This window comes from Triticum aestivum, chromosome 7A, assembly GCF_018294505.1.
Source record: "Triticum aestivum cultivar Chinese Spring chromosome 7A, IWGSC CS RefSeq v2.1, whole genome shotgun sequence".
Lineage (NCBI taxonomy): Eukaryota > Viridiplantae > Streptophyta > Magnoliopsida > Poales > Poaceae > Triticum > Triticum aestivum.
Genome location: NC_057812.1, coordinates 598,359,989 through 598,386,380, shown reverse-complemented (window position 1 = coordinate 598,386,380; position 26,392 = coordinate 598,359,989). Strand labels below are relative to the sequence as shown.

General features: G+C 48.6%; 1 protein-coding gene across 9 annotated transcripts; it reads right to left on the bottom strand.

The window, feature by feature from the left end:
- Nucleotides 1-15,319: 15,319 nt before the first annotated feature.
- LOC123148525 (uncharacterized) lies at nucleotides 15,320-18,405 on the bottom strand. 9 transcript variants are annotated; one of them, XR_006473975.1, is made up of 6 exons: nucleotides 17,884-18,404; nucleotides 17,710-17,764; nucleotides 17,228-17,271; nucleotides 16,191-16,254; nucleotides 15,881-16,098; nucleotides 15,320-15,480 (listed from the first exon to the last, which is right to left on the bottom strand). XR_006473975.1 is itself a non-coding variant. In XM_044567959.1 (5 exons), exons 1-4 carry the CDS (start codon nucleotides 18,195-18,197, stop codon nucleotides 16,313-16,315), a joined length of 555 nt encoding a protein of 184 aa, XP_044423894.1. In that variant the 5' UTR covers nucleotides 18,198-18,405; the 3' UTR covers nucleotides 15,320-15,480; nucleotides 15,881-16,312. The 9 variants fall into 9 exon arrangements, 2 of the variants coding, with proteins under 2 accessions (XP_044423894.1, XP_044423895.1); XR_006473977.1 differs by lacking the exon at nucleotides 17,228-17,271; XR_006473974.1 differs by having other exon boundaries at nucleotides 17,228-17,764; nucleotides 17,884-18,403.
- Nucleotides 18,406-26,392: the final 7,987 nt, after the last annotated feature.

Genomic DNA, 26,392 nt, shown 5'->3' with positions numbered 1-26,392 from the left:
CTCCCCGGCGAACCTCGGAATACGCGCCGCCGCTACAGTACCCTCCAGATCCAGATCAGGATCGGTTGACTTTTTGCCCGAAACCCTAATTTTTTCGCTATGTTCATTGTATCGTAACTCCGCATCCGTAGCTCCGTTTTGGGCATATAGCATATCAAAATGTTCGTCTCAGAGAGCACATCATTTCATCTCATTGCATCATTTTCATTTGAGTTCATCCTGATGCCCGAAATGTTGTTGTACGAATTCTATTTGAGATAATTGTCAGATCTGCTGCTCCATTTAGATATTTGTAATTTTTGCCATGATTATTGTGTGCATGATATGCCCCTGAGCTCTACATGAGTTTTGTTATACGTTTGGCCATCTATCCAGAGGTGCAACCCATGTATTTTTGTGATGTGTGTGGTGACTATCACAAGCTTGCAAAGTGGTGCATTCGTTAATGCTGATTTCAGGGACTTAGCATTTGCACTAAGTCCTTGATCTGTTTATTTCAATATGCCATATGTTCATGTTGTTTTCTAGTGATCCGTGCCTCTTTTGAGGATGATCAGTAAGGATGTTTTGTTAATCTTGTGGTGCTCTATCCATCCATGTCTTTGTTTGCAATTATGGAGCACCCTAGCTTGAGTCAATCGAGCTCTACTTTTGCTATTTCGTGAATCTGGGCAGATTGTCTACTTGTTAGCGATTTTGCCGAGGATGTTGTAGTTGATCCGTGCATGCTATGCTATTGTTCTTGCCATGTCTAGCTTGTATAATGTGTATTCTTGATGGGTGTATGCTTATATTATCATGACATGCTCTGTAGTGAGTGCATCGAGCTCGTAAACATGCCTACTTGATATCTGTTTTGCATGCTCTAGTTTTTCACCAAGTCTGTGAACTGATTATGTTTTTGCCATGTTCACATGCTTGCAAATGTATTTTGTGATCCCTTTTGGCTCAAGGTCACTAAGGGACTTTTGTTAAGCTCTTTGAGTAGCTCCATGCCATGATTTACTTTGCCATGTTCAGGTCCTGTAGCATATAGTTTTCATGCCCCAAAGTGTGCTACCTGATCTGAAATTCCAGACAAGTGTTAATTTCACTAAGTCTGAAATATGTTTACCAAATGCATTTTTTCCATGCTTGTTTGAACCTGTTAATGGATGAATTGGCCATAGCTCAGTGTTCCTCTTTTGTTAAGCATCATGAATGGATCCCTGCCATGTATTTTGTTGCCATGTTTGGGTGCTGTAGCACGTTCATCTTGTTGCATTTAGATGGCTACTTGTTGTAAATCGCAGAATGTGGTCATATTTGAATTGCTTGCCATTTCCAAACCGTAACTCCGATTCCGGTGATCTTTATATCGTTTTCAAGAGATTTCATCTCACCTTTCCAGTGGAACACTTGGATTTCCAAGTTGAGGCCAGGTTCATTCATTCCTTGTCAAATCTTGCATATGCATCGCATATCGCATCCCGCATAGCCTACCATGTTTGCATCATATTGTTTGAGCTTTGCACGTGGTTGATTGTGTCCTTGTTGCTTGTCTGTCTTGTTTGGGTAGAGCCGGGAGACGAGTTCGCTAATGAGGAGCCCGTTGATTTTGCTTTCGAGGATCCAGTCAACTCTGACAACTGTGCAGGCAAGATGATCATACCCTCGAAATCACTACTATCTTTGCTTTGCTAGATGCTCGCTCTTTTGCTATGCCTATGCTACGATGCCTACCACTTGCTTATCATGTCTCCCAAATTGCCATGTCAAACCTCTAACCCACCATGTCCTAGCAAACTGTTGATTGGCTATGTTACCGCTTTGCTCAGCCCCTCTTATAGCGTTGCTAGTTGCAGGTGAAGATTGGAGACCGTTCCTTGTTGGAACATTATTTACTTGTTGGGATATCATTATATTATCTTGTTATCTTAATGCATCTATATACTTGGTAAAGGGTGGAAGGCTCGGCCTCTCGCCTAGCATTTTGTTCCACTCTTGCCGCCCTAGTTTCCGTCATATCGGTGTTATGTTCCCGGATTTTGTGTTCCTTACGCGGTTGGGTGATAATGGGAACCCCTTGATAGTTCGCCTTGATTAAAGCTTTTCCGGCAATGCCCAACCTTGGTTTTACCATTTGCCACCTAGCCTCTTTTTCCCTTGGGTTTCCGGAGCCCAAGGGTCATCTTATTTAAACACCCCCCCCCCACGGGCCAGTGCTCCTCTGAGTGTTGGTCCGACCGAGTAGACTGCGGGGCCACCTCGGGGCAACTTGAGGGTTGGTTTTACTCGTAGGATGTCTCATCTGAGTGTGCCCTGAGAACGAGATATGTGCAGCTCCTATCGGGATTTGTCGGCACATTCAGGCGGTGTTGCTGGATTTGTTTTAACTTGTCGAAGTGTCTTGTAGAACCGGGATACCGAGTCTGATCGGAATGTCTCGGGAGAAGGTCTATTCCGTCATTGACCGTGAGAGCTTGTCATGGGATAAGTTAGGACTCCCCTGCAGGGATTTGAACTTTCGAAAGTCGTGCCCGCGGTTATGGGCAGATGGGAATTTGTTAATGTCGGGTTATAGATAACTTGAACCTTAACTTAATTAAAATGAATCAACTGTGTGAGTTACCGTGATGGTCTCTTCTCGGCAGAGTCCGGGAAGTGAACACGGTGTTGGAGTAATGCTTGTCGCAGGTTGTTCTCTAGTTACTCGTTCGCGCTTTGCCCTCTCTTCTCGCTCTCTTTTGCGAACAGGATAGCCACCATATATGCTAGTCGCTTACTGCAGCTCCACATATTTACCTTGCCTTACCTATAAGCTTAAATAGTCTTGATCGCGAGGGTGCGAGATTGCTGAGTCCCTGTGGCTCACAGATTACTTCCAAACCAGATGCAGGGCCTGATGACTCCGTTCCAGATGACGCGCTTGAGCTCAAGTGGGAGTTCGACGAGGACTCACGCCGTTACTATGTGTCTTTCCCTGATGATCAGTAGTGGTGCCCAGTTGGGGCGATCGGGACCGTGTCGCATGTTGGGTTTATCTTTTATTTTGGCGCCGTAGTCGGGCCATGAGTGATTGGTTGATGTAATGCTATTTATGTACTTTGATTGACGTGGCGAGTGTAAGCCAACTATGTATCTCCCCTTTTATTATCTATATTACATGGGATGTTGTGAAGATTGTCTAACTTGCGACATTGCTTTCAATGCGGTTATGCCTCTAAGTCGTGCCTCGACACGTGGGAGATATAGACGCATCGAGGGCGTTACACCAAGCACCAAGGGAATCCTAACCATAGTCGGGGACTACAAGAAGTCGTCTGCCTGTGCGGCAGACAGCAGCCGGCTAGCCGAGTCCCTCGTGATCGCAGTAGAGAAGCGGCTCCTTGACCGGGTTGTGACAATGGCAGGCAAGCAGCCGGAAATGTCGCCAAACACCAAGGAGTCGGAAGTTGAGGGCTCGTTCAAGCCGGCAAAAGAAACAAAGAAGATACCCTTGGACCCGGAGCACCCAGAGAGGCACGATGTCATTGGTGCAAACCTTGACAGTAAATAGGAAAGTGAGCTCGTCGATTTCCTCCGTGAGAATCGGTACATCTTTGCATGGTCTCCTAATGACATGCCGGGTGTTTCGACAGATTTCGCCGAGCACAAGTTACATGTCCGACCTGATGCCAAGCCGGTCAGGCAGCCCTTGCGCCGCCTGTCAGAAGAGAAGAGAAGAGTAGTTGGAGAAGAAATAGCCCGGCTTCTAGCAGCCGGCTTCATTATGGAAGTGTTCTTCCTAGAGTGGTTAGCCAACCCGGTCCTTGTGCTGAAGAAGAATAAGCAGTGGCATATGTGTATTGATTATACCAGCCTCAACAAAGCTTTCCCCAAAGATCCATTTGCTTTGCCAAGAATCGATCAAGTGATAGACTCCACAGCCGGATGCGAGCTGTTGAGTTTTTTGGATGCATACTCAGGGTATCATCAGATCAAGCTGAACCCGGCCGACAGGCTGAAGACCGCCTTCATTACACCATTTCGAGCCTTCTGCTACCCGACCATGATGTTCGGCTTGAGGAATGCCGGCGCCACATTTCAGCGTTGCATGCAGAAGTGTCTCCTCAAGCAACTCGGCAAGAATGCCCATGTCTATGTGGACGACATTGTGGTGAAGACGGAGAAGCATGGCACTCTGCTGGAGGACCTCAAGGAGACCTTTGAAAAGCTGCGCCACTTTCAAATCAAGCTCAACCCGGAGAAATGCATCTTCGGGGTACCAACCGGCCAGCTTCTTGGCTTCCTGGTCTCAGAGCGCGGCATATAGTGCAACCCTATGAAGATCAAGGCCATCGAGAGGATGGAGGTACCCACCCGACTGCTGGACGTGCAAAAATTCACTGGCTGCTTGGCATCCATCAGCTGTTTCATCAGTCGGCTGGGCGAGAAGGCTCTTCCCTTGTACCAGCTCATGAAGAAGACCACTTTTTTCGAGTGGAATGACAAGGCGGACGAAGCTTTTCTCAGCTCAAGAAGGTGTTGACCACTCCGCCTGTCCTGGCGGCTCCGATTGCTAAGGAGCCCATGCTTCTCTACATCGCCGCCACCAGCCGGGTGGTCAGCACAGTCATAGTCATGGAGCGCAAAGAAGACGGCAAGGCACTACCAGTCCAGAGGTCGGTGTATTACCTGAGTGAAGTGTTGTCCGCCTCCAAGCAGAACTACCCCCAATATCAGAAGATGTGCTACAGCGTGCATTTCACTGCCAAGAAGCTGAAGCCGTACTTTCAAGAGCACCCAATAACTGTTGTCTGCACCGCTCCACTTGTCGAGATCATTGGAAGCCGAGATGCTTCGGGCCGAGTGGCCAAATGGGACATAGATTTGGCCCCTAAACCATCTACTACCGGCATCGCACTGCCATCAAGTCACAAGCGCTGGCCGACTTCCTCGTCGACCGGGCTGAGACCCAGTACCTGCCGCCAGCGCCGTGGATGCACTTTGATGGATCCAAGATGCGCACCAGTTTGGGAGCCGGCATCGTCCTCACCTCTCCCAAAGGCGACAAGCTCAAATATGTGTTGCAAATTCACTTTGCCGCCTCCAACAACATAGCTGAATACGAAGCACTCATACACGGGCTCCGGCTTGCCAAGGAACTCGGCATTCGCCAGATCCTGTGCTATGGTGATTCCGACTTGGTGGTCCAGCAGTCGTCAGGCGACTGGGACGCCAAGGATGCAGACATGGCAAGCTACCGCTTCCTCGTCCAGCAACTCAGTGGATACTTTGAAGGGTGCGAGTTCCTCCATGTGCCACGAAACGACAACGAGCAAGCTGATGCTTTGGCACAGGTTGGCTCCACCCGGCAAGCAATACCAGCCGGCGTCGCCCTACAACGCCTCCTCAAGCCATCTGTCAAGCTGTCACCAGAATCAGACTCCATCTTCGTGTCGGCTCCTCCCGAGCAGTCGGATCCGACTTGGGGACCCCAGCAACCGGCTCGGGGACTTTGCAGGTGGCTCCGGGGCTGCAACAGTCGCACCCGGTCCGGGGACTTCAGAGCCCGGCCCGGGGACTGCAGCAGTCGGCCCGGGGACTTCATCGACATAGCAAGCGGCAGCCGACTCCAGCCCACCGCCTCCCAGCCCAACCGCCCTCGTGCAAGTTGCAGTTCTGGCAGTCGAAGAAATAGCAGCACCTTCATGGGCACAATCCATCCTCAACTTTCTGGTGAACAGAGAGCCGCCGACTGATGAGATCTCGGCTCGACAAGTACAACGTCGGACAGCAGCATACACCATTGTCAACAGAGAACTTGTCAGGCGCAGTGTCACTAGTGTGTACCAGTGCTGCGTAGAGTCAGAGAAAGGCCAAGCAATCCTCAAAGACATCCACCAAGGCGAGTGTGGTCACCACGCGGCTTCAAAATCACTTGTTGCCAAAGCTTTCTGCCACGGTTTTTTATGGCCGACTGCTTTAGAAGATGCCAAAGACTTGGTCCAGAAATGTAAAGGGTGCCAGAAGTTCCGCTCCAAGCCACATTTGCCGGCTTCTGCACACAAGACCATCCCCATTGCCTGGCCCTTTGCCGTCTGGGGCCTGGACATGGTGGGACCATTCAAGACAGCACGTGGTGGCATGACTCATCTGCTTGTCGCCGTGGACAAGTTCACCAAGTGGATAGAAGCAAAACCAATCAAGAAGTTGAATGGTCCGACTGCTATGACTTTCATCGTAGACATCACCACTCGGTATGGCATACCACACAGCATCATCACTGACAACGGCACAAACTTTGCCAAAGGCGCCTTGGCTCGTTTCTGCGCGACACAGGGCATCCGGCTGGACTTAGCGTTTGTTGCCCATCCGCAGTCAAACGACCAGGTGGAGCGAGCAAACGGCATCATCTTGTCCGGCATCAAGCCCCGACTAGTCGAGCCTCTGGAGCGTTCGGCCGGCTGTCGGCTCGATGAGTTGCCGGCTGTCCTCTGGAGCCTGTGCACAACTCCAAACAAGTCAACCGGCTTCACGCCTTTCTTCCTCGTCTATGGTGCTGGAGCCGTCATCCCGACAGACATAGAATTCGACTCCCCTTGAGTCACCATGTACACTGAGGAGGAGGCAAAAGAAGCACGAGAAGACGGCGTCGATCTGCTGGAAGAGGGCTAGCTGTTGGCACTCAGCCGGTCCACCATCTACCAGTAGAGTCTACGCGGATACTATAATCGGAAGGTCAAGCCAAGATCTTTCCAAGAGGGAGACCTTGTGCTCCGGCTAATCTAGCGAACAGCCGGCCAGCACAAGCTCTCAGCTCCTTGGGAAGGCCCCTTCATCATAAGCAAAGTTCTGGGCAATGACTCCTACTACTTGATCGATGCTCAAAAGCCCAGAGCACGCAAGAGAGACGACTCCGGCAAGGAGACAGAGCGGCCGTGGAATGCAAACCTCCTTCGAAGATTTTACAGTTGATGCAGTATGTACCACGCTACCTTTTATATTAAGTACGAAGACTCCGGGTCCCCCGAGAAGAGCTCGGGGGCTACCCTCTTTTATCTATATGATAAGTATTATGCCTATGAATGTGTTATTTCATTATTCCGCCTGGCACAGGGTACGACCAGTTGGCCCGGGGGCTCGCCGCCTTGTACTATGTGGTGCTTCCTGCAGTCAGACGAGTAGTGTGTCGGCACTTAAACCTTCTCCTGCCAGACGCCACAGCTCGCAGAGCGACTGTCCGATGGGCAGGAGTTGCAGAAAGGGTGTCCACACAAAAAAATGTCTAAGGACCTAAAGCACGCACATAGTCCAGGCCGACATCCCGCCTCATCGACCGGCTGCTGAGCACCGGCCGGCCGGCTTCTACTTACCTTGCTAATGCTCTAGTCGGCTAAGTACTTGCTCTCCCAAAGTAGCTAAGTACTTGACCCAGCCACAGTCCGCAGAGCGGCTGTTTGGCTGGCAAGACGGCAGCCAAGGGAGGGCAGCAAAGGGAAAAAGCCAAGGAGCAGTAAGCAAGAAAAGTCAGAACTCGGCAAAAAGCACAACTTGTGTGGAAGAATATTTACATGAAAAAAGGCCCCTGGCTAGCATTCAACAGAGTTTGAAATACACCCCGCGGGTGGAATTGTGCAAATTTAACAAAGTTTGTCAAGACTGATAAAGCAGGAAAAATAAAGATAAATCGGCAGCCTAGGGAGCAGCTGAGGGGCCCGGCTGGTTAGCGGAGTCGGTAGTGCCGGTTGGTGGAGTGGACGGCTGGTCAGTCTCCACTTGGTCGCCTCAAGCAGCAGTCGGCGCCCTCGAGCGCGGCTCGTTGTTTGAGGCACGGTCAAGCTGAGGCTGGTCATCCGCTCCGACCTCTGGCATGTCTTCTTCGCCTTCCCCGTCCTCCTTGTCTTCTCCCTCGTCGCTGGAGTCGATCATCTCAGCTGAGTCTTTGTTGTCCTTCGGGTTTAGCCCGAAGCACTCTGGTGGCGTCTCGGCACCGTTCACAGCCAGCTCAGGAACGGAGATGCTGGTGTTGGTATACTCGGCGATCGCCGCTGCCCGTCTGACAAGATCACGCTCCACCGCCACCAGCTCCTCTTGGGCCTCCTGCCGAAACATGATCAACTGGGCTAGATTTAGCCCAGGGTACCACGCCTTGACGAACTCCAAGGCCCGGCGCGCTCCAGCCTGGGCCGAGGAACCCTTCCAAGCCTCCAGATGGCCGGCCGCCACCTCCATCCAGTCGGCAGTCCGACTAGGAGTGCGCGGAGCCGGCATGTCTGGCCACAGGGCGGAGATCGCTTGGGCCCCGACACGCTGAAGACGGCGCAGCATCTGGTGACTGGCCGAAGGCGGGCATGGATGCTGAGAAGTTGTTCGCTAAGGGTCCGGGGGCGTTGGCGGTGATCTGCGCACCTTCAGCCCTCCATTCTTCATGATAAGCCTCAATAGCCTGGTTGGCGGCGCCAGAGTGGCCGGGGAAGAAGTCTGCTCAGGCAGAAAGCAAAGAAGTCAGAAGCTAGAAAAAGAAGAAAGCTTACCATCAACTATGTCTTCAATCCTGCCGAAGCCGGATGTCAGCAGCACCTCCTTGTCGGTCCAGGCGGAGCGTTCGGTCTCGAACTTGGCGAGGAGGCTGGGCTCTTTCGCCTCCACCTCCTTCCGGGCCTTCTGGAGAAGCTCCGCCTGCTCTGTTAGTTGCTTGGCCAGTCGGTCACGCTCCTGGGCCAGCTCGTTGCACTCTACCTTCTTGGCGCGCAACGCAGTGTTGGCCTCACCCAGCTGCTACTGCAGAGCAGCGTTGGCCTCTGCAGGAATAGAGAAAGGAAAAAATGTCAACCATTAACAAAGAAGAAGTGCAGTTGCCGGGGAGATCCGGCCCGACTGCTTAGTAGTCGGCCCGAATCTCGGGGACTACAGCCCGCGGGTGTGCTAGTGTGCCCCCGCAGAGAAAGAAAATGAAGACTTACTCCGGCTTTCCGACAAGTTGGCGGTCCGTTAGTCCAGCTCTCGGACATTGGAGTTAAAGGTGGCCGCGCGAAGGTTATGATAATCCTACAATGAAGATATCAGACGAAGTTAGCACTCGGAGCTTGCCAATTAAAGTTCCAAGCCGCCTGCTCAGCTGCCGGCTTGAAACTCGGGGGCTACACCCAGTGGGTGTGCTGGCGCGCCCCCATAGAGAAATACAAGAACCAACGATGAAGAAATAAAAGACATACCCGATTAGCCGCTCGCGAATCCAAGAATGCCATGTTGCATTGCTGAAGAGCGGTGGCCTTAGCTTGGAGTTTGGCCTGGACGTCCAGGATCGCTTGGTTTAAAGCGCCCTCCTGCCTCCACGCACCCATTCAGGGGGTGCGGCGCTGGTTGCTTCGGCGTCTGGGACGGACGAGCTCGCGGCACCGGCTTCCAGCGGTCGTGGTGCCGAGGCCGCCTTCACGCCTCGGCGGCGCGATGGTGTACGGGCCTCGGGAGTCGGGCTCGTCACCACCTCGTTCGTGGCTGGCGGCACCGGCTGGGTGGCCGGCTGTTTGTCCCACGCTCCTCCAGACGGCGGTGGCGGAGGCACGTCCACATCCAGCATGACGACATCGCCGCCTTCCCTCTCCATGACCGGATGCTCCTCGCCAGTTCCCCCAGTCGGCGTCGTGAACTCTGGTGGCGGCGGCGCGGAGTTTAGGGGCATGATGAATAGCGGCGCCTGACGGTGCGCGGCTTCTTCAGCCAGCTTCTTCGCCGCGGCATCGGCCTCAGTCTCCGCCAGCTTCTTCAACACGGTGGCCTCTGCCTTGTCCGCCTCCGCCTTCTCCATGCGGGCGGCTTCCTGCTCCTCACGCGCCTCCTGCGCGTTTCGTTCCTGCGCCTCCCGGAGGTCGGCCGCAGGGTCGATTCGCCGGGTGGTGGTAGAGGTCTCCGCCGGCCCGATAACGGAGGCGGTGGCTGACTTCTCAAGAGAGAGCGGGGCCCTAAGTCAAGAAAAATGAAGAGAAGAAGCTCAAATAGAATCGACAAGAAAGGAAAGCACAAGGAAGAGATACTTACGCCGACACCATAGGAGGCGCCTTCGGAAGCTTCTGGAACTTGGCTGCCTTCGCGGCGGCCTCCTTCTGCCTGGTCGCGGCGATCGGGTTCTTGGTCTTCTTCGGCGCGCTACCGAACAAGACGGCGCCTTGTTTACGCTTGCGCGTGCCGCCCTGAGCAGCCGGCTCGGCAGAGGGGCCCACGTCCGCCTTACCGGTGCCTCGCGGTGGCACGGCTCGTCCTCCTTGTCATCATCATCAGGCCAGGTCTCGAGGCCGCCTCCTTCTTCGGAGCCGCCTGCTACGTCACCGCCACCTATGGCGTCGTCTTCCAGGGTGGCCGCCCCCAAGTCGGGGTCGTCCACGTCGCTCACCTCCCGGTCCGGCTGGTAGCCTCCACCCGGCCCCACGATGGCGGCTGTCACCGGAGACATGTAGATATGCATTCAAAGGACCGACTATTCAAGACCAGGACCAAGACAAGTACTAAAAAGAAAAGAGTTGCAGAACTTACAACAGGCGGTGGGTTGGCGCGGTAGTATGGCCGCTTGCCGAACCGCCAAGACCCTCCCGACAACTTGAGGTCGAAGATCTCATTCACCATACGGGCAACCTCGATAGTCGGCATGTCCCTCGTGCACATCCGGCTCGGGTCGCGGTGCCCGCTCATCCGACAGATCAGATGAGGCCAGCCTTGGAGCGGAAGAACCCGGCGTTCGACGAAGGCGACCAGCAGGTCGGACGCCTTGAGGCCTTCCTCATCAGCCAGCACCCGGAGCCGGTTGATGGCATCGGCCGACATGGGCTTTGGCTTGTAGCCCCAGTTGGCCCGGGGTTCGGCCGGAGGGCCGGCTTCGTAAGGCGGCAGATTGATGAAGTCGATGGCTGGGTCGACGTTCTCCGCGCAGAAATATGATTTCTGCCACAGTTTGACTGACTGTGACAGCTTGATGGCGGGGAAGGCGTTCCTCACCGACAGACGGCGCACCGCGGCGAAGGCGCCACACTGGGCCTCCTTCTCCTTGGCGGAGGTGCCCAGCTTGGTGTAGAAGAACGCTCCCCACAACTTGATGGTGGGGAGGATGCCGAGGTAGCCCTCGCACATCGTGACGAAGGCGAACAGCAATGTCACGGTGCTATGCGTCAGATGGTTTGGTTGGAGATGATAGAAGTCGAGGAAGGAGCAGAGGAACCCGCTTGCCGGCAGGCCAAAGCAGTGGAGGAAGTGCGAGCGGAGGATAACCCGCTCGCCTCCTGTCGGCGCTGGCGAGATCTCCTTCTTCGGTGGAGGCGCATCTTGACGAAGCTCGCGCCGAGCAACCGCTGTGTGGCGCGAAGGGAAGTGAGATGGTCGTTAATCACAAGCGAGCCATCCCAGTCCCCTCCCTTCTCGCGCGCCATGGAGACCGAGCTAGACGAGGGAATGGCGCTGCGGCGGAAGCCAAGGTCGTGACGAAGCAGGAGGCTTGGGGCGAAGGAGACCAGCGGCGGCGCCTCGGCGGAGCACGGAGGTGCGGCGGCGGCAAGGAGAGGAGAAGGACAAAAATGGCAAAGGGAGAGGAGGGCGCGCGTGCTCTGCCGCTCCCCCTCCTCCCCCTAATTATAGCCCCTGGGCTATGAAGCCGAGGGGACAGGGCGTGGGATCATGGGATTAACTGCACCCACGCCCCCACGGCCCCGTGGTTAATGCACGAGTTAATGCGTGCAGTAACTCCGCACGGAATCGCAACCGCCCACCTCGGCTGCAGCGGATTCGCTCGCGCGCCGAGGCCCAGTAATGGCGGGCCCAGCCTGCTGTCGCGTCCCATCGTGCGCGTGGGCTGGCAGGCTGGCCCAGCTAGTTGGCGCCATGTGGCGTGCTCACAGCGGGCGGCGGACCTGGAGGCTTAGCAAGCACGCCACCTGGTTCCCGCCTTGGTGTTTCAAAACCATCAAACGAGTCCGCTTGGTCATGGCCAATTCCCCAGCAGGCGGCACACCAGAAGACGAACAAAGCATTCAGCAAGAGCACTCAGAGAAGGAAACTGCTGAGGCTTCTCAACTTATCAGCCACGACGCCTCACCAGCTTCGGGGACTACTGTCGGAGTAATGGGCCACGAGTAGCCTAACCCGGGTCCCTAAGCATTTCAAGACATTCGGGCCAGCTGCGCCCCTCAAGCATCCAGGACGAAGCGCCGCCTTCTGGTAGCCGGCTGGCTCATGCGGCCGGCTGCCCGAAGACGGCCTAGCACCAGAAGACAACCCCGAGACGGGCCGACTCCTAGCAGGCGGCCTCCAGAGAGGCTGGCTCCTAGCAGACGGCCCACGACGCCCTCGAAGTCTGCACCCCCATTAAGAAGACAAGACAGGATGTGGCTACAGTGTAGCCCATCACCCCCGTATCCAAGGCACGGCACGGCTATAGGGCCCCGTACAGGCGGAGATCTCCGCACGACGTGGCACTGTTGCCACTCCACCCTTAATGTCACTCCTGTTAGGCGGAGCCCTGCTCCCACGACGGCCTGTCGGTAGGGCCTGCAGGCGGCGGGCCCTACCGGGCAGCGAGAGCCCGGATGGTGGCAGGAGCCTGACCAGTTGGACCCGAGGAAGGCCGGCCTCTAGCAGGCGGCCTACTCCGCCCTCGGGGTCCGTGCACCATTAACCAGATGAGACACGGTGTGGCTATAGTGATCTCCCACCAGACGACGGGACTATAGCCACGCCTCCCCGACCAAGCGTGCATCATTAGCCTTGCGGCTACAACAACAAGCAGCCGGCAAGACCCGCGAGCGGCAGGAGCGGCCTGTCGGCCCCGTGCCAGACTAGTCGGCAGGGTCCATCAGGCGGCGGGTCCCAGCAGGCCAGATTACTATTGTACCCATGGGGATAGGCCTATATAAACCCTCAGGGCACGCATGCAAAAGGGTTCCCAACCTGTTAGACCTAGACTCACACATATAGAGAGGAGAGAGCTAGCCCTGCTTTCTTCCACCTCTAGCATACAGCTCGAGGAGCACCATTGTACTCACTAGTGCCTTAGTAATCATGTGGAGACCCCGCAGAGCAGGACTAGAGGTGTTATCTCCTAGGAGAGCCCCGAACCTGGGTAAAGTACGCCGGCGTTCGTGTCTACGCCTCATCCCGCTTCCGGGCACCGGCGACGTTCTACTCGCTCCCACCATGATAAGCCATCCTTTGGCATATGTCGCACCCAACCCTCGACGGCGGTCCAGACGGTTGCGGGAGGTTTACGGGTCTATCTTGAAGAGGCCCTTACTCCCATAGATGAGACCCGGCCAGTGTCCCACTGGGGGACTAAAAAAATCAAGGAAATACATTCTAGGCCGACTTTATTTAGAACAATGGCATTGGACTTCTCGGCCCATTTTTTTGGCACCTTGATCGGATTTGTATTTTTTTTCACAATCATACCTTAAGTAACAAATTGACTATTCTATCTGAGTCGGTCTGAGGTTTAGAAAAATATATCTAGAAAAGTAAAATAGAAAGTCCTTTTCTTGGAGAATTATATGGTGCACACGTTTGATGTATCATCCCTAACACGATTATGACCCGTAGCTTAGTGAGCTACTAGGGGTTGGGGCACCACCTGGTGGCGCCTCCTGAGAGGGAGTTTGTGCAGTGCCAAATTGATAAGCGACCCTTTCACCTCTTTTTTCTCTAATTGCTGACAAACATGCACATATAAGCAAGGAACTTGCAATAGAATTTCTAACTGATAATAAAACAAACAACCTTTGAACAAACAATAATATTTTAGATATCTTGATCCCCTTAGGTAGTGGATTATTCCCAACAGATTAAACACATTCAACAATTAAATATGATTGTCCAATAAGTTTTATAGTAACACTAAGAGGAAGTTGCCCGCACTTGCTGCGTCTTTTCCCCACGGTAAAAATCTGACTCGCCCGCACAGTGCAGGAAGCCGACATGGACACAGAGGCGCACCCCTGAGTGGAAGCTCTGCGGTGCCAGGTAGGTGGCGTCCCTTCCACTCTCCTTTTTATGCTAATGATAGTGATTAGTGAAGAAAGTGACATTTGTAATAGAACAAAACAGGAGAGATGGAGCACATGTAGCTAGATAATCATGTTATAGACATGAAAGCTGATCAGTGGCAATCTTTGAGGCTACATGCACGAGTTCAAGCTGAGGAAAGTACTCCCTCCGTTCCAAATTACTCATCGTGGTTTTAATTCAAATTTGAACTAAAACCACGACAAGTAATTTGGAACGGAGGGAGTAGTAGTTATAGGACCAACAGAAATGCATTGCTGGAAATGTACATTATTGAAATAAATCGGAGATATTATCAGTAGACTTATATGAACAACTCTCATGGACGGTACGTCGACGATGGACAGTGAGACAAAAATTTCTAAACTCAAGCATACACAAAATGAAATCATCTGTTGATGATGATGAATGAGACTTTACTGCAAAGACCCGACAAGAAGCCAAGATTCCTGGACTAAAATTTTAAATCGCAAAAGAGTCATAGCAAGCCTATGATCTGAACTACAACCGAGTGCCTTGCTCCTTATTCTGAATTAGAAACTTTAGCAGTCAGAAGCGCTTGCATCTGCAAATTACCAAACAAAGACAATATTCTAATTTATAATGTCAACAGCTGCAACAATGCCAGTACCACCTTTTGGCAACCTGGCATATAATTTTGCTTCATAGGACTTGAGTATTCTTTGAAATACCTAAAAAATGTATTTGATCAGTAATTAATCTATTTAAATTTATCTTATGGGATAACTTATCAAATCGGAAAACATAACTATAGTTACTGAATTAATAAACATGTGTTCAGTTGAACCATATGGTTGATCATTCAAGATTATTTCATGGTACATTCCAGTTCTGTAGGTATGATACATGTCCTATACTCTTTTGAACTGAACGATGCATAGAATCAATAGTAGACACTGCAAGCACACTTATATGACTCTCCATTGCATGCAACATTTTCAGCAATTGAATTGCCAAATCACCTAATCTTCTTCAGCTATCTGTTGAAAAATAACCAAATTCATCAAGTAATCATACTGACAAACTCCACGCAATAAAGAATTGCTTACAGCAGGACAAAAGAACGAAGCCATTATACTCATGATCAATGAACATAAATTTATCTAACTAAAACTAAGACCAGCTAGATAGATACATTTCAGAATATATGCATCACTTTGCAAATTCTACATCTGATTACGGAAAACGAAACCAATTGCTTTCACAAATTAGTTGAAAACCACTCAATAATACCAAAGATTACCTCTATAAAAAGTCCCACCCAAATTATGAGAAGCACAGTATATTAGAACTATCATGAACATGAAAAAACAGTACTCAAACAAAAATGCAGTACAGTTTGAATACAAGCGAATAAGTCAAACTGATAATTATTTAATAAATCTAATTCCACATCAACAGTTAGTTTTTGGCACCAGCTCTCCGTAGCGCTGAACGACCTCTCCCCATCGCCAAGTCCTGCACCGATCCAGCAGAAATGAAACACATAATTCAGTGCAATGAAAAGTAACCGGCACTGTAAAAATTCTGAGAGATTGGTTTCAAAACGACAGCAATGTTACAAGCATATAAGCTCTCAAAGTGCCACATGTACATTGAAATTAAAGAAACTATAATTCTGTTCTACTCGGCGTTGAACCACCTCTCCCCAACAGAAACTAAACACACAATTATGTAGTGTGAAATTATAGCTTGGTGTGCTCAAAGTGGCATTGTTACAAGCATATGGATGCTCAAAGTGCCACACGTACATCGAAATAAAAAGGCCACCTTTCATGCATTTTAATTTTTGATTGATGTGAGATGGAACCAGTGGCATGAGAGAGAGAGAGCAGAGGAGAGGAGAGGAGAGGAATACCTATGCCAGACTCACTAGTGCGGAGGATCGATCCAGTCGTCGACAGCATGGTGTGCCACTCGTGATCACCACCAGGGGCGGCGTGCCGGCCCTGTCGGGCGCAATCAAGGAGATCCCCCGGAAGTAAAAAATGGTGTCTGTTAGGATAAACTTGGACAACCAGCCGTCAAGGGCTTCAATGTATGCCTTCTGAGCGCTGACGTAGGGCAGGTGAACCTCTGTTGAAGGAATTCATCTCAGACTTGAGAGTGGTGTACCGCTAGGCATCATTGCAGAATTTCCCATAAGCAGGGCAGGTGAAGGAATTCACCTCAAACATTATCTATCTCTGTTCTTCATGAGAGTCCACCATTACTTTCCTAGCTCTCGCAAAGCTGTCAAGGAGAAGGGAAAAGGCATCAGTATTTTGATTCAGTGAAACTACATCAATCATCATTCTACACACGAAAAAGGAGAAGGGAAGGTTGTGCCGTTTATAAGTAAAATTAAATTAACAGATTGGAAGCATAGAAGATGCTGAAATATCATAGATGAAAATCTGTATGTAGGTTCCCAGGTCGAATACAATGGTGACCTGCAACAAGCGAGGAAAAATTGGATAGCGATCAGGTGACTGAAAAACTGTTGTGCTGCTGTTTGTTAACTGATTGAAAAACTGCTGCTTATCTCTGTAGCTTATCTCAAAAAAGCTTCTGAAGTGTTGCTATTTGTTAACTAACTGAGAAACTGTTTGTTAACCGACTGAAAAATGCCAATGACTCGCATTCAGTAAGTAACAGGCTGAAAAATGCTACCATATTTGTATTGTTAACTGACTGTTCATACTGTTAACTGATTGAAAAAAATGCTATTTGTATTTTCTAATGACAGAAAACGGGCTGAAAAACAAGTTTTAAGTATTAGGAATTTCCGAAATGTACATTGGAGAAAAACTTTGGTCAGCAATTCCACTATGTAAACTTGCAGCTACATATTTTACTAACCAATCGTTTCTCTCTCTTCTCTTAATTTCTAATCTGGAACACGACATATATATATATATATATATATATATATTGACTTATCCCCTATTTCAGTTTACACAGAAAACTGAAACCAACCTGTGCATGTATGTTCAACGCCCAACCCTAAATTCTGAGAAGAATAAGAATGAGAGGAACAAGGCAACCCATATCAAATTCTATGAGGTAGAGAGGCCTAGCAGGATCCTCTAATCGAGTGTTCGTACTGCCTTTTCAACAAGAAGATCACAACAGCAAGGGAGCCGACAAAACAATATTAAATATTACAATATTAATCAATATAGCATGAAGAAACCAACAAATTTAGAAAGAGCAAGCAAATTACCTCCTTCCATTCAGCAACACTGCCAATTTACACATCATATAACTCTGCAGATTTAGACACAAAATATGGCCTCATAAAAGTTATCACATTGCCTTGATCTTTCTGCTAATGGTGAAATCCCCACAGAACCCACACACGATATGCATGAGTTAAAAGGACACAAAATCACCCCCAGATCAAGAAAATGCGATAAGAATCCTATAGAGTGACCAATATAAATAGGGAACAAAATAGCAACATCAACCCTCTCTCTTTGTATATTCATTAGCAGCAAAATTTTCTCTTCTACCTTTTGACTTTTCAGCCGCATACACATTAGCAGCAGGAACATCACCTAAATCTTTGCTAACTTATCTCCTCTAATCTTTTGAATTAATCCCCATCGCAACAGCTAGTCCAGCACTTCCTTTCCCACCTCTCTTTTCACAAACAAATGAACAGTGTAAAAAACTGGAATCTCGGAGAAATGGTCAGAGAAAAACCTCAACCGGTTGCAAGAAAAATTTCAGGAACTGCCGGCTCGTAGCACTCGTCCACCTACAGAGGAAAAGAGGAGCAATCAATCAGTATAGGCATACCGTCGAACAGATGGTATGCACCTCCCTCGTGCTCCTGCCAGATGTCGCCACTGCAGAAGAGGACATAACACCACTGACCTGCGGAGGAGGAGGTTGCAGCATAGTGGGGAAGCCAACATCAAGAAGGTCGACTGGATCGCTACCCCGGCCATCACCAGGTGCATCAGGAGTCGCCGGCTCCGCCTCCGGGAAGATGCTCCCGGATCTGGAGCTGTTGGCCCTTGACGGCGCAGACGAAGAGGCCGTGTCGATGGCGACTTGCCTCCGCATGACGGTGGTTCTTGTCGAGCTGCTTCTGGCACCATTGGCAGCGCCCTCCTCCACATCCTCGTCCTCCCTGCCGGCCACCTCCATGGAGCCGGATTGAGAAGAGAAAGGGTTAGGAGTGGCATAGAGGCGGCAGGGGTGAGGGAAGGAGGCGATGTGCCTGGGTCGAGAGGAGGCGTGGGTGATTGGATGTGGAGTCTGCTTGGCCGGCGCCGGAGGACGAAGCAAACAATGGGTCGATGGGGCGAGGCGGTGGCGGCGGCAACGAGACAGGTATTTTGGGAGAGGTCGCGTGAGTCGAGGGAAAAGGGCTGAAGCGATTTCCTGTTTCTCTCCCTCTTTCTTTTCTTCTGGACAAAGCAAACGGCGGCGTGGGGCAGCGAAGGACAAACTGCTACTCCATTTTGTCTTTACCTAATCTGACGTGGCATGTACGAGCACCCACCCTTGATGCACACCTTATTGTTTTAGACTAGTGGTTGGGGCGCCACCCGGTGACGCCGCCTGAGAGGAAGCTGGGCAGTGTCAGGTGGGAGGCGCCCCTTCCACTTTACTTTGTATAGTACATATGTAGTGTTATTGCATGGAAATAAGGAATTTCAGATCATCAGAAATAAAATAGAATGTTCATTACACACTTGACCAGTTAACTATGGTGAAACACTACTTTGGTTATTTTCTTCTGTATTTTATAGTAAAAGATCAAGCTCATCTGATACCTCACTTGCCTGCAGGAAACAACCATGTCAATTATTGAGGATTATTCGTTCTATACCTTGAGCATTTTAAAGAGGGGTTTGTCATGTATTTGCTCCACAGAGTTGTCTGTTGTGTATATGCAATTTCTCACTTTCTAAAGAAGGTGCTTTTTCAACAGTTTGACTATTCAGTTGTGGACATGCAACACATCTTCACTGTGAGTCTGAACAAAGCAAATCATCCAGTAAGGATTTTGAATATGTATGTCCAGTTTGTCTCTCGAAGAGTGACACACAAGCCCAGAACAGATCACCACAAGTATCAATGTGTTGATTATCATCCATCTGTATTTTCCATATGCTTATTTGATTACCCATTTAAACAGTTCCCAAATATACATACAATTGATCAACTCAAAAGATTGATTTGGCTGAAACATATGAAGGAAAGATTCTGGACAAATGACTGACAATGGTTTAACCTAGCAAAGAAACATGCATACGTCAAATCCATTGGAATTCCAAATATTAATGCTGTGGTAAAAGTAACACGAAATCTAATGTACTCGTGTAACCTGAAAGTAGTACTCTTTTAAGCAACCTCAAATCCACATGATAGCTGCATGTAATTTATTTATTCTCCATGTTTCTTTATTCTTATTTGCCATAGGCAAAGCTTATCTACCTATGGTCCTTTCGATAAAAATAATTATGAAATCTCACCGGACATTTTAACTCCCTGGCTCCCTGCACAAGGTCTCTCTGTATATATAGCAAACTTGAAAGGGCAAATAAGATTTAGGGCATAAAATGGGCTAGAGTCCATATTATTGAACACCTAACTAAACTCCTAAAGATTCCATAGAAAAACTAAACTCCTGAGTACTAAATTCAGAAGAAAAAAAACTTCAGCAAGTACAATATGGAAACGATTTTTGGAGAGCTAGCAGATTTTCGTTGTCACGAATTAGTGGACAACCAAATTTACACAAATTTCCATTAGAGTTCCTACGCAAGTACGAAGAATTAAAGACATTCATGTGAGTCTATTACATACTGTAGGCAAAATTCAGCAACAAAAGTAACAAGCCTAGTGAGACTGGATAACATGAGAAACACTTCCAACCAAGTCCAGAGAAACAGAGTATGTTCAGAAACTTCTCACTAAAGTAACAATTGTTGATACGGTCTAGACTTACAATTCCAAGGCCAAGTTCAATTTGCTCAGGACCTAAACGATCAGATGTCACTTGCCCAGGCAACGTTCAAACAAGAAGTGCTACTCCCATCGTACCAACAGCCTCAGATGCATGTTTTGCTTCTGCAGCAACATCTGCAAGAGATAAACCGGCATCTGCAGCAGCCCAAACAACCTGTAGAATCAAACGAAGTGAAGATTAAAATTTGGAGAAAAACAAGAAATGATTACAGCAAGGAATTGGTTTTCTTATTCGAGTTAGGATGACCAAATAATATTTGTGGACTCTGTCATAATCCAAGTTCGTGGGAACATAGCCATGAGGTGATGGCTACACCATGGCGTTAATGTGGTCGGCAGGGACAGGGTATGGTGGAGGAGAAACCTCCTCTAATGAGCATGAGGCTTACGCGCTAGTCCATTATATGGATAACTCAGTCCAAAAGCCATGTTAATGAGGAATGCAGAGTTCAAATGTCAGAAGTAGTACATGATAGAACTTCTGAATAATATCGACATTGATGATCCCAAGAGCCTCCTCAGGAGTCGCGATCACCCCCTCATATCCAACAAGGTTAAGTAGTTCCTGAAGAAACCTCTCAGGATTCTTCTGTCCCTCCTGGACCTCTTCTCGGGTAAGGGCCAGCTGACAAGCAACAAATTTAATCAACCACCACAATCACCGCACAACAAACAAGATACTAAATCATAAGTTGTGTGTGTCAGAGAGGGTCTCTGTAATGCATCAACGACAGTTCCGCGGCTGCCGGTCGACCGGACGCTGTCGAGGAGCACAGGGCCTGCGGTATATTGACCTTGAGCATGTCATAGCTGTACACCACTACCTGGACGTGCAGGCGCAGACATTGCACCCCGTGGCCTCTACCTCCTGCACGATCTGCATGTGGCTCCGGCGCCGTGTCCTTAAACGTCAGCTTCTCCAGCAGGCGCGTCACATCGATGGACTCCGGCGACTTGTGGATTGAGCCCGACTCCACGAACACCCCCACACACGCCCAGGGACCCAGATAAACAACCACATGAAGCCTCAGCGAAGAGCGACAATGCAGCAGCAGAGGACACTATGAACTCATCAGAAGGATACATATGTTCTGTTTGTTGAGAGTTGCACAGGGGTTTCCTGTTTGTTCAGAAGAAAGGAAACAAAACACCAAAGAGTGAACAACTACCATACCTACGTGGGCTAAAGATAAATAGTTTATTAGATGTTTGAAAGTTGCATAGAATATTGTTCCGTTTGCTAGAAAAACAAATGAAGAACATACCTCATAAGGAAAAAATAGGATAATGAGTCCCACAAGTCTACACTGGATCAGACCAACCAATAAATTAGTATGGATATTAGGACCTCAACTCCGAGAATTATCAGATACAAATCAGTGGCTCCAGGGCCGAACTGAGTTAGTATCTCTATCATCATAAAACAATAATGCAATAATGTAACAATACATGGTAGTTGGAGGACAAAAGAAGAAGCAACAATATGCAGTTAGGCTCCAAACTGATGAATTATACATTATGTCACAATGGCAAGCTAAGACGCTCACTGAACCCTCGATACTGCATCAAACAGCTAAAGATATGTAGCTTAACAATATTAGGACATATTGAGCAGATGATTTACTTTAGGGACCCAAGACATGATGTAGAGATGCTAACGACTACTATATTCATGTCAATGTGCCTGTAATAACATGGAACATGATATATCTTTTTGTCAGAAAGAGCCAATCATTACCATTGCTTTCCTATGATACATGAATGTCGTCTGACGGCTGAGCTTACCTGTAACCTTCCATCCATATTCCAGAACCCAAGGTTCTTCTTTTCTACAATTATTAAGTTGTTTCCGAAGTTACAAAGAAGGACACAATGATCATGATCCGAACTGGCGATCTAGAATTTGTAAAGAAAATAGAGTAAGACAGCCAAAGCATGAGACAAAATCCTTCTATGGTCTGACGCAAAATTGTGAACACAAAATTGATATACAAAAATCACTAACCTGAACTGGAAGGAAAAAACTCTATTCTGAACCAGGGCTCTAAGTATGACAGCAAAAGCGCCAAATGAACTAACACTAGTGAGAAGAAAAAAACTAATCTGAATTGGGGCCAAGAAGTGAGGATAAAATTCTAGGAACACCCATGCCTAGCACACAAAACAATTACATCCTATTATTGCTCAGACAAAGTAGTCTTTTGTATGCTTAAGACCAAGCTGCTGATCTAGAAATTTAGATTGTTAGCAATAGATATATACGCCTCTACAGACTACAATAGTACCAATAGTTGAGAAAATAGATCTCTGCACACCTAGAATTTAGATTTACACATGGTTTGGAAAACTAATCTTAATACCCCTAGAATGATCTCTGCACATCTACAGACTACAGTAGTACCAATAGTTGCGAAAATAGCTTTTTAAGTTAAACTCCTCAAGAGTTAACAATTTGATAAGATGCATTGTGCATTTAGTGTTTATATCCAGTTGTTGTTTTTTTCATTGAGCTGTACCTTGTGTGTTAACATACAATATATCCAATGAATAATACTATATAGCTGATGCTTTTCATGTCTAAGAGTAAATGGTGAAGACAAAGATATCTCTATTGAAAATGTCCTACATATCACTGGTTCACATATGTGTATTGCATCTCAATATACAGTAAACCTAGGGAGTAAACTTACAACATCTATTTAAAATGCTTTGCAACATCTATTTAAAGTGCTTTGCATATTTTTTATAATGTATTTATCTTGCATGTACAATACATTTTTGAGAAGAACTTGGGGGGTCTAATTTGTTGATGACTGCAGCTAAAATTCAGAAGAAGAAGAGAGAATTATTGAGTACACAGAAAAGCATAAAAAGGAAGTAATCCTCCCCTGTAGCCTGTTTGGATTTTCATCGAGCACCTTGTAGGCATATACACAGAATAATCTGCACAAAGACGAAAAGTTCTAGGTGTTAAATCAAAGGGGAGGAATGGATTGGAAAGAAGCATGCTAATCAAGAGGAGAAGGAAGGAAGTATGTACCTGCAACTCTGCAAGAGATGAGCGGAGAAATTTATAGAGGCGTTCAAGGCAGCAGGGCAAGGGCGAGCTGAAGGCGGCGGTCTCCATTGGCCTTGGACGCCTACAGCAAGCACATATGTTGTTGGAAATATGCCCTAGAGGCAATAATAAAATGATTATTATTATATTTCCTTGTTCATGATAATTGTCTATTGTCCATGCTATAATTGTGTTATCCGGAAATCGTAATACATGTGTGAATACATAGACCACAACATGTCCCTAGTGAGCCTCTAGTTAACTAGCTCGTTGATCAACAGATAGTCATGGTTTCCTGACTATGGACATTGGATGTCATTGATAACGGGATCACATCATTAGGAGAATGATGTGATGGACAAGATCCAATCCTAAGCATAGCACAAGATCATGTAGTTCGTTTGCTAGAGCTTTTCCAATGTCAAGTATCATTTCCTTAGACCATGAGATCGTGTAACTCCCGGATGCCGTAGGAGTGCTTTGGGTGTACCAAACGTCACAACGTAACTGGGTGACTATAAAGGTATACTACAGGTATCCCCGAAAGTATCTGTTGGGTTGACACGGATCGAGACTAGGATTTGTCACTCCGTATGACGGAGAGGTATCGCTGGGCCCACTCGGTAATGCATCATCATAATGAGCTCAATGTGACCAAAGTGTTTGGTGACGGGATCATGCATTACGGTACAAGTAAAGTGACTTGCCGGTAACGAGATTGAACGAGGTATTGGGATACCGACGATCGAATCTCGGGCAAGTAACGTACCGATTGACAAAGGGAATTGTATACGGGATTGATTGAATCCTCGACATCGTGGTTCATCCGATGAGATCATCGTGGAGCATGTGGGAGCCAACATGGGTATCCAGATCCCGCTGTTGGTTATTGACCAGAGAGTCGTCTCGGTCATGTCTGCATGTCTCTCGAACCCGTAGGGTCTACACACTTAAGGTTCGGTGACGCTAGGGTTGTAGGGATATGAGTATGCAGTAATCTGAAAGTTGTTCGGAGTCCCGGATGAGATCCCGGACGTCACGAGGAGTTCTGGAATGGTCCGGAGGTAAAGAATTATATATAGGAAGTGCAGTTTCGGCCATCGGGGAAGATTCGGGGTCACCGGTATTGTACCGAGACCACCGGATGGGTCCCAGGGGTCCACCGGGTGGGGCCACCCATCCCGGAGGGCCCCGTGGGCTGAAGTGGGGAGGGGAACCAGCCCCTGGTGGGCTGGTGCGCCCCCCTTGGGGCCCCCTGCGCCTAGGGTTGGAAACCCTAGGGTGGGGGTGCCTCCACTTGCCTTGGGGGGCAAGTCTCCCCCTTGGCCGCCGCCCCCCAAGGAGATCCCATCTCCTAGGGCCGGCGCCCCCCTAGGGGGCCTATATAAAGGGGGGAGGGAGGGCAGCCGCACCCAAGTCCTGGCGCCTCCCTCTCCCCTGCTACACCTCTCCCTCTTGCAGAAGCTCGGCGAAGCCCTGCTGCGATCACTGCTGCATCCACCATCACGCCGTCGTGCTGCTGGATCTCCGTCAACCTCTCCTTCCCCCTTGCTGGATCAAGAAGGAGGAGACGTCTTCCGCTCCGTACGTGTGTTGAACGCGGAGGTGCCGTCCGTTCGGCACTTGGTCATCGGTGATTTGGATCACGACGAGTATGACTCCATCATCCCCGTTCTCTTGAACACTTCCGCTCGCGATCTACAAGGGTATGTAGATGCACTCTCCTCTCATTGCTAGTTGACTCCATAGATTGATCTTGGTGAAACGTAGGAATTTTTTTTGTTTTCTGCAACGTTCCCCAACGGTGGCATCATGAGCTAGGTCTATGCGTAGTTCTCTTTGCACGAGTAGAACACAAATTTGTTGTGGGCGTAGATGTTGTCAACTTTCTTGCCACTACTAGTCTTATTTTGCTTCAGCGGTATTGTGGGATAAAGCGGCCCGGAATGACCTTACACGTACGCTTACGTGAGACAGGTTTCACCGACTGACATGCACTAGTTGCATAAGGTGGCTAGCGGGTGTCTGTCTCTCCCACTTTAGTTGGAGCGGATTCGATGAAAAGGGTCCTTATGAAGGGTAAATAGAAGTTGGCAAATCACGTTGTGGCTTTTACGTAGGTAAGAAAACGTTCTTGCTAGAACCCTATTGCAGCCACGTAAAACATGCAACAACAATTAGAGGACGTCTAACTTGTTTTTGCAGCAAGTGCTTTGTGATGTGATATGGCCAAAAGTTGTGATGAATGATATATGTGATGTATGAGATGATCATGTTATTGTAATAGGAATCACGACTTGCATGTCGATGAGTATGACAACCGGCAGGAGCCATAGGAGTTGTCTTAATTTATTTATGACATGCGTGTCAACATAAACGTCATGTAATTACTTTACTTTATTGCTAAAGCGTTAGCCATAGTAGTAGAAGTAATAGTTGACGTGACAACTTCATGAAGACACGATGATGGAGATCATGATGATGGAGATCATGGTGTCATGCCGGTGACGAAGATGATCATGGCGCCCCGAAGATGGAGATCAAAAGGAGCAATATGATATTGGCCATATCATGTCACTATTTGATTGCATGTGATGTTTATCATGTTTTTGTATCTTATTTGCTCAAAGAACGACGGTAGTAAATAAGATGATCCCTCATAACAATTTCAAGAAAGTGTTCCCCCTAACTGTGCACCATTGCGAAGGTTCGTTGTTTCGAAGCACCACGTGATGATCGGGTGTGATAGATTCTAACGTTCGAATACAACGGGTGTAAGCCAGATTTGCATACGCAATACACTCTGGTTAACTTGACGAGCCTAGCATGTACAGACATGGCCTCGGAACACGGAAGACCGAAAGGTCGAACATGAGTCGTATAGAAGATACGATCAACATGGAGATGTTCACCGATGATGACTAGTCCGTCTCACGTGATGATCAGACACGGTCTAGTCAAGTCGGATCATGTATCACTTAGATGACGAGAGGGATGTCTAATCTGAGTGGGAGTTCATTAAATAATTTGATTAGATGAACTTAATTATCATGAAATTAGTCTAAATACACTTTGCAATATGTCTTGTAGATCAAATGGCCCACGCTAATGTCAACCTCAACTTCAACGCATTCCTAGAGAAAACCAAGCTGAAAGATGATGGCAACAACTATACGGACTGGGTCCGGAACCTGAGGATCATCCTCATAGCTGCCAAGAAAGATTATGTCCTAGAATCACCGCTAGGTGATGCACCCATCCCAGAGAACCAAGACATTATGAACGCTTGGCAGTCACGTGCTAATGATTACTCCCTCGTCCAGTGCGGCATGCTTTACAGCTTAG

Bases quoted from the DNA above. Each gene is read 5' to 3' on its own strand.
- LOC123148525 (XM_044567959.1), bottom strand. From the start codon at position 18,197: ATGCCACTCCTAACCCTTTCTCTTCTCAATCCGGCTCCATGGAGGTGG. The intron at 17,272-17,709 runs GTTTTTCTCTGA...CTAAATCTGCAG, and splicing joins TTTTCTTGCAACCGGTTGAG to AGTTATATGATGTGTAAATT. The intron at 16,455-17,227 runs GTAATTTGCTTG...CGCTTGTTGCAG, and splicing joins GTGTTGCTGAATGGAAGGAG to GTCACCATTGTATTCGACCT.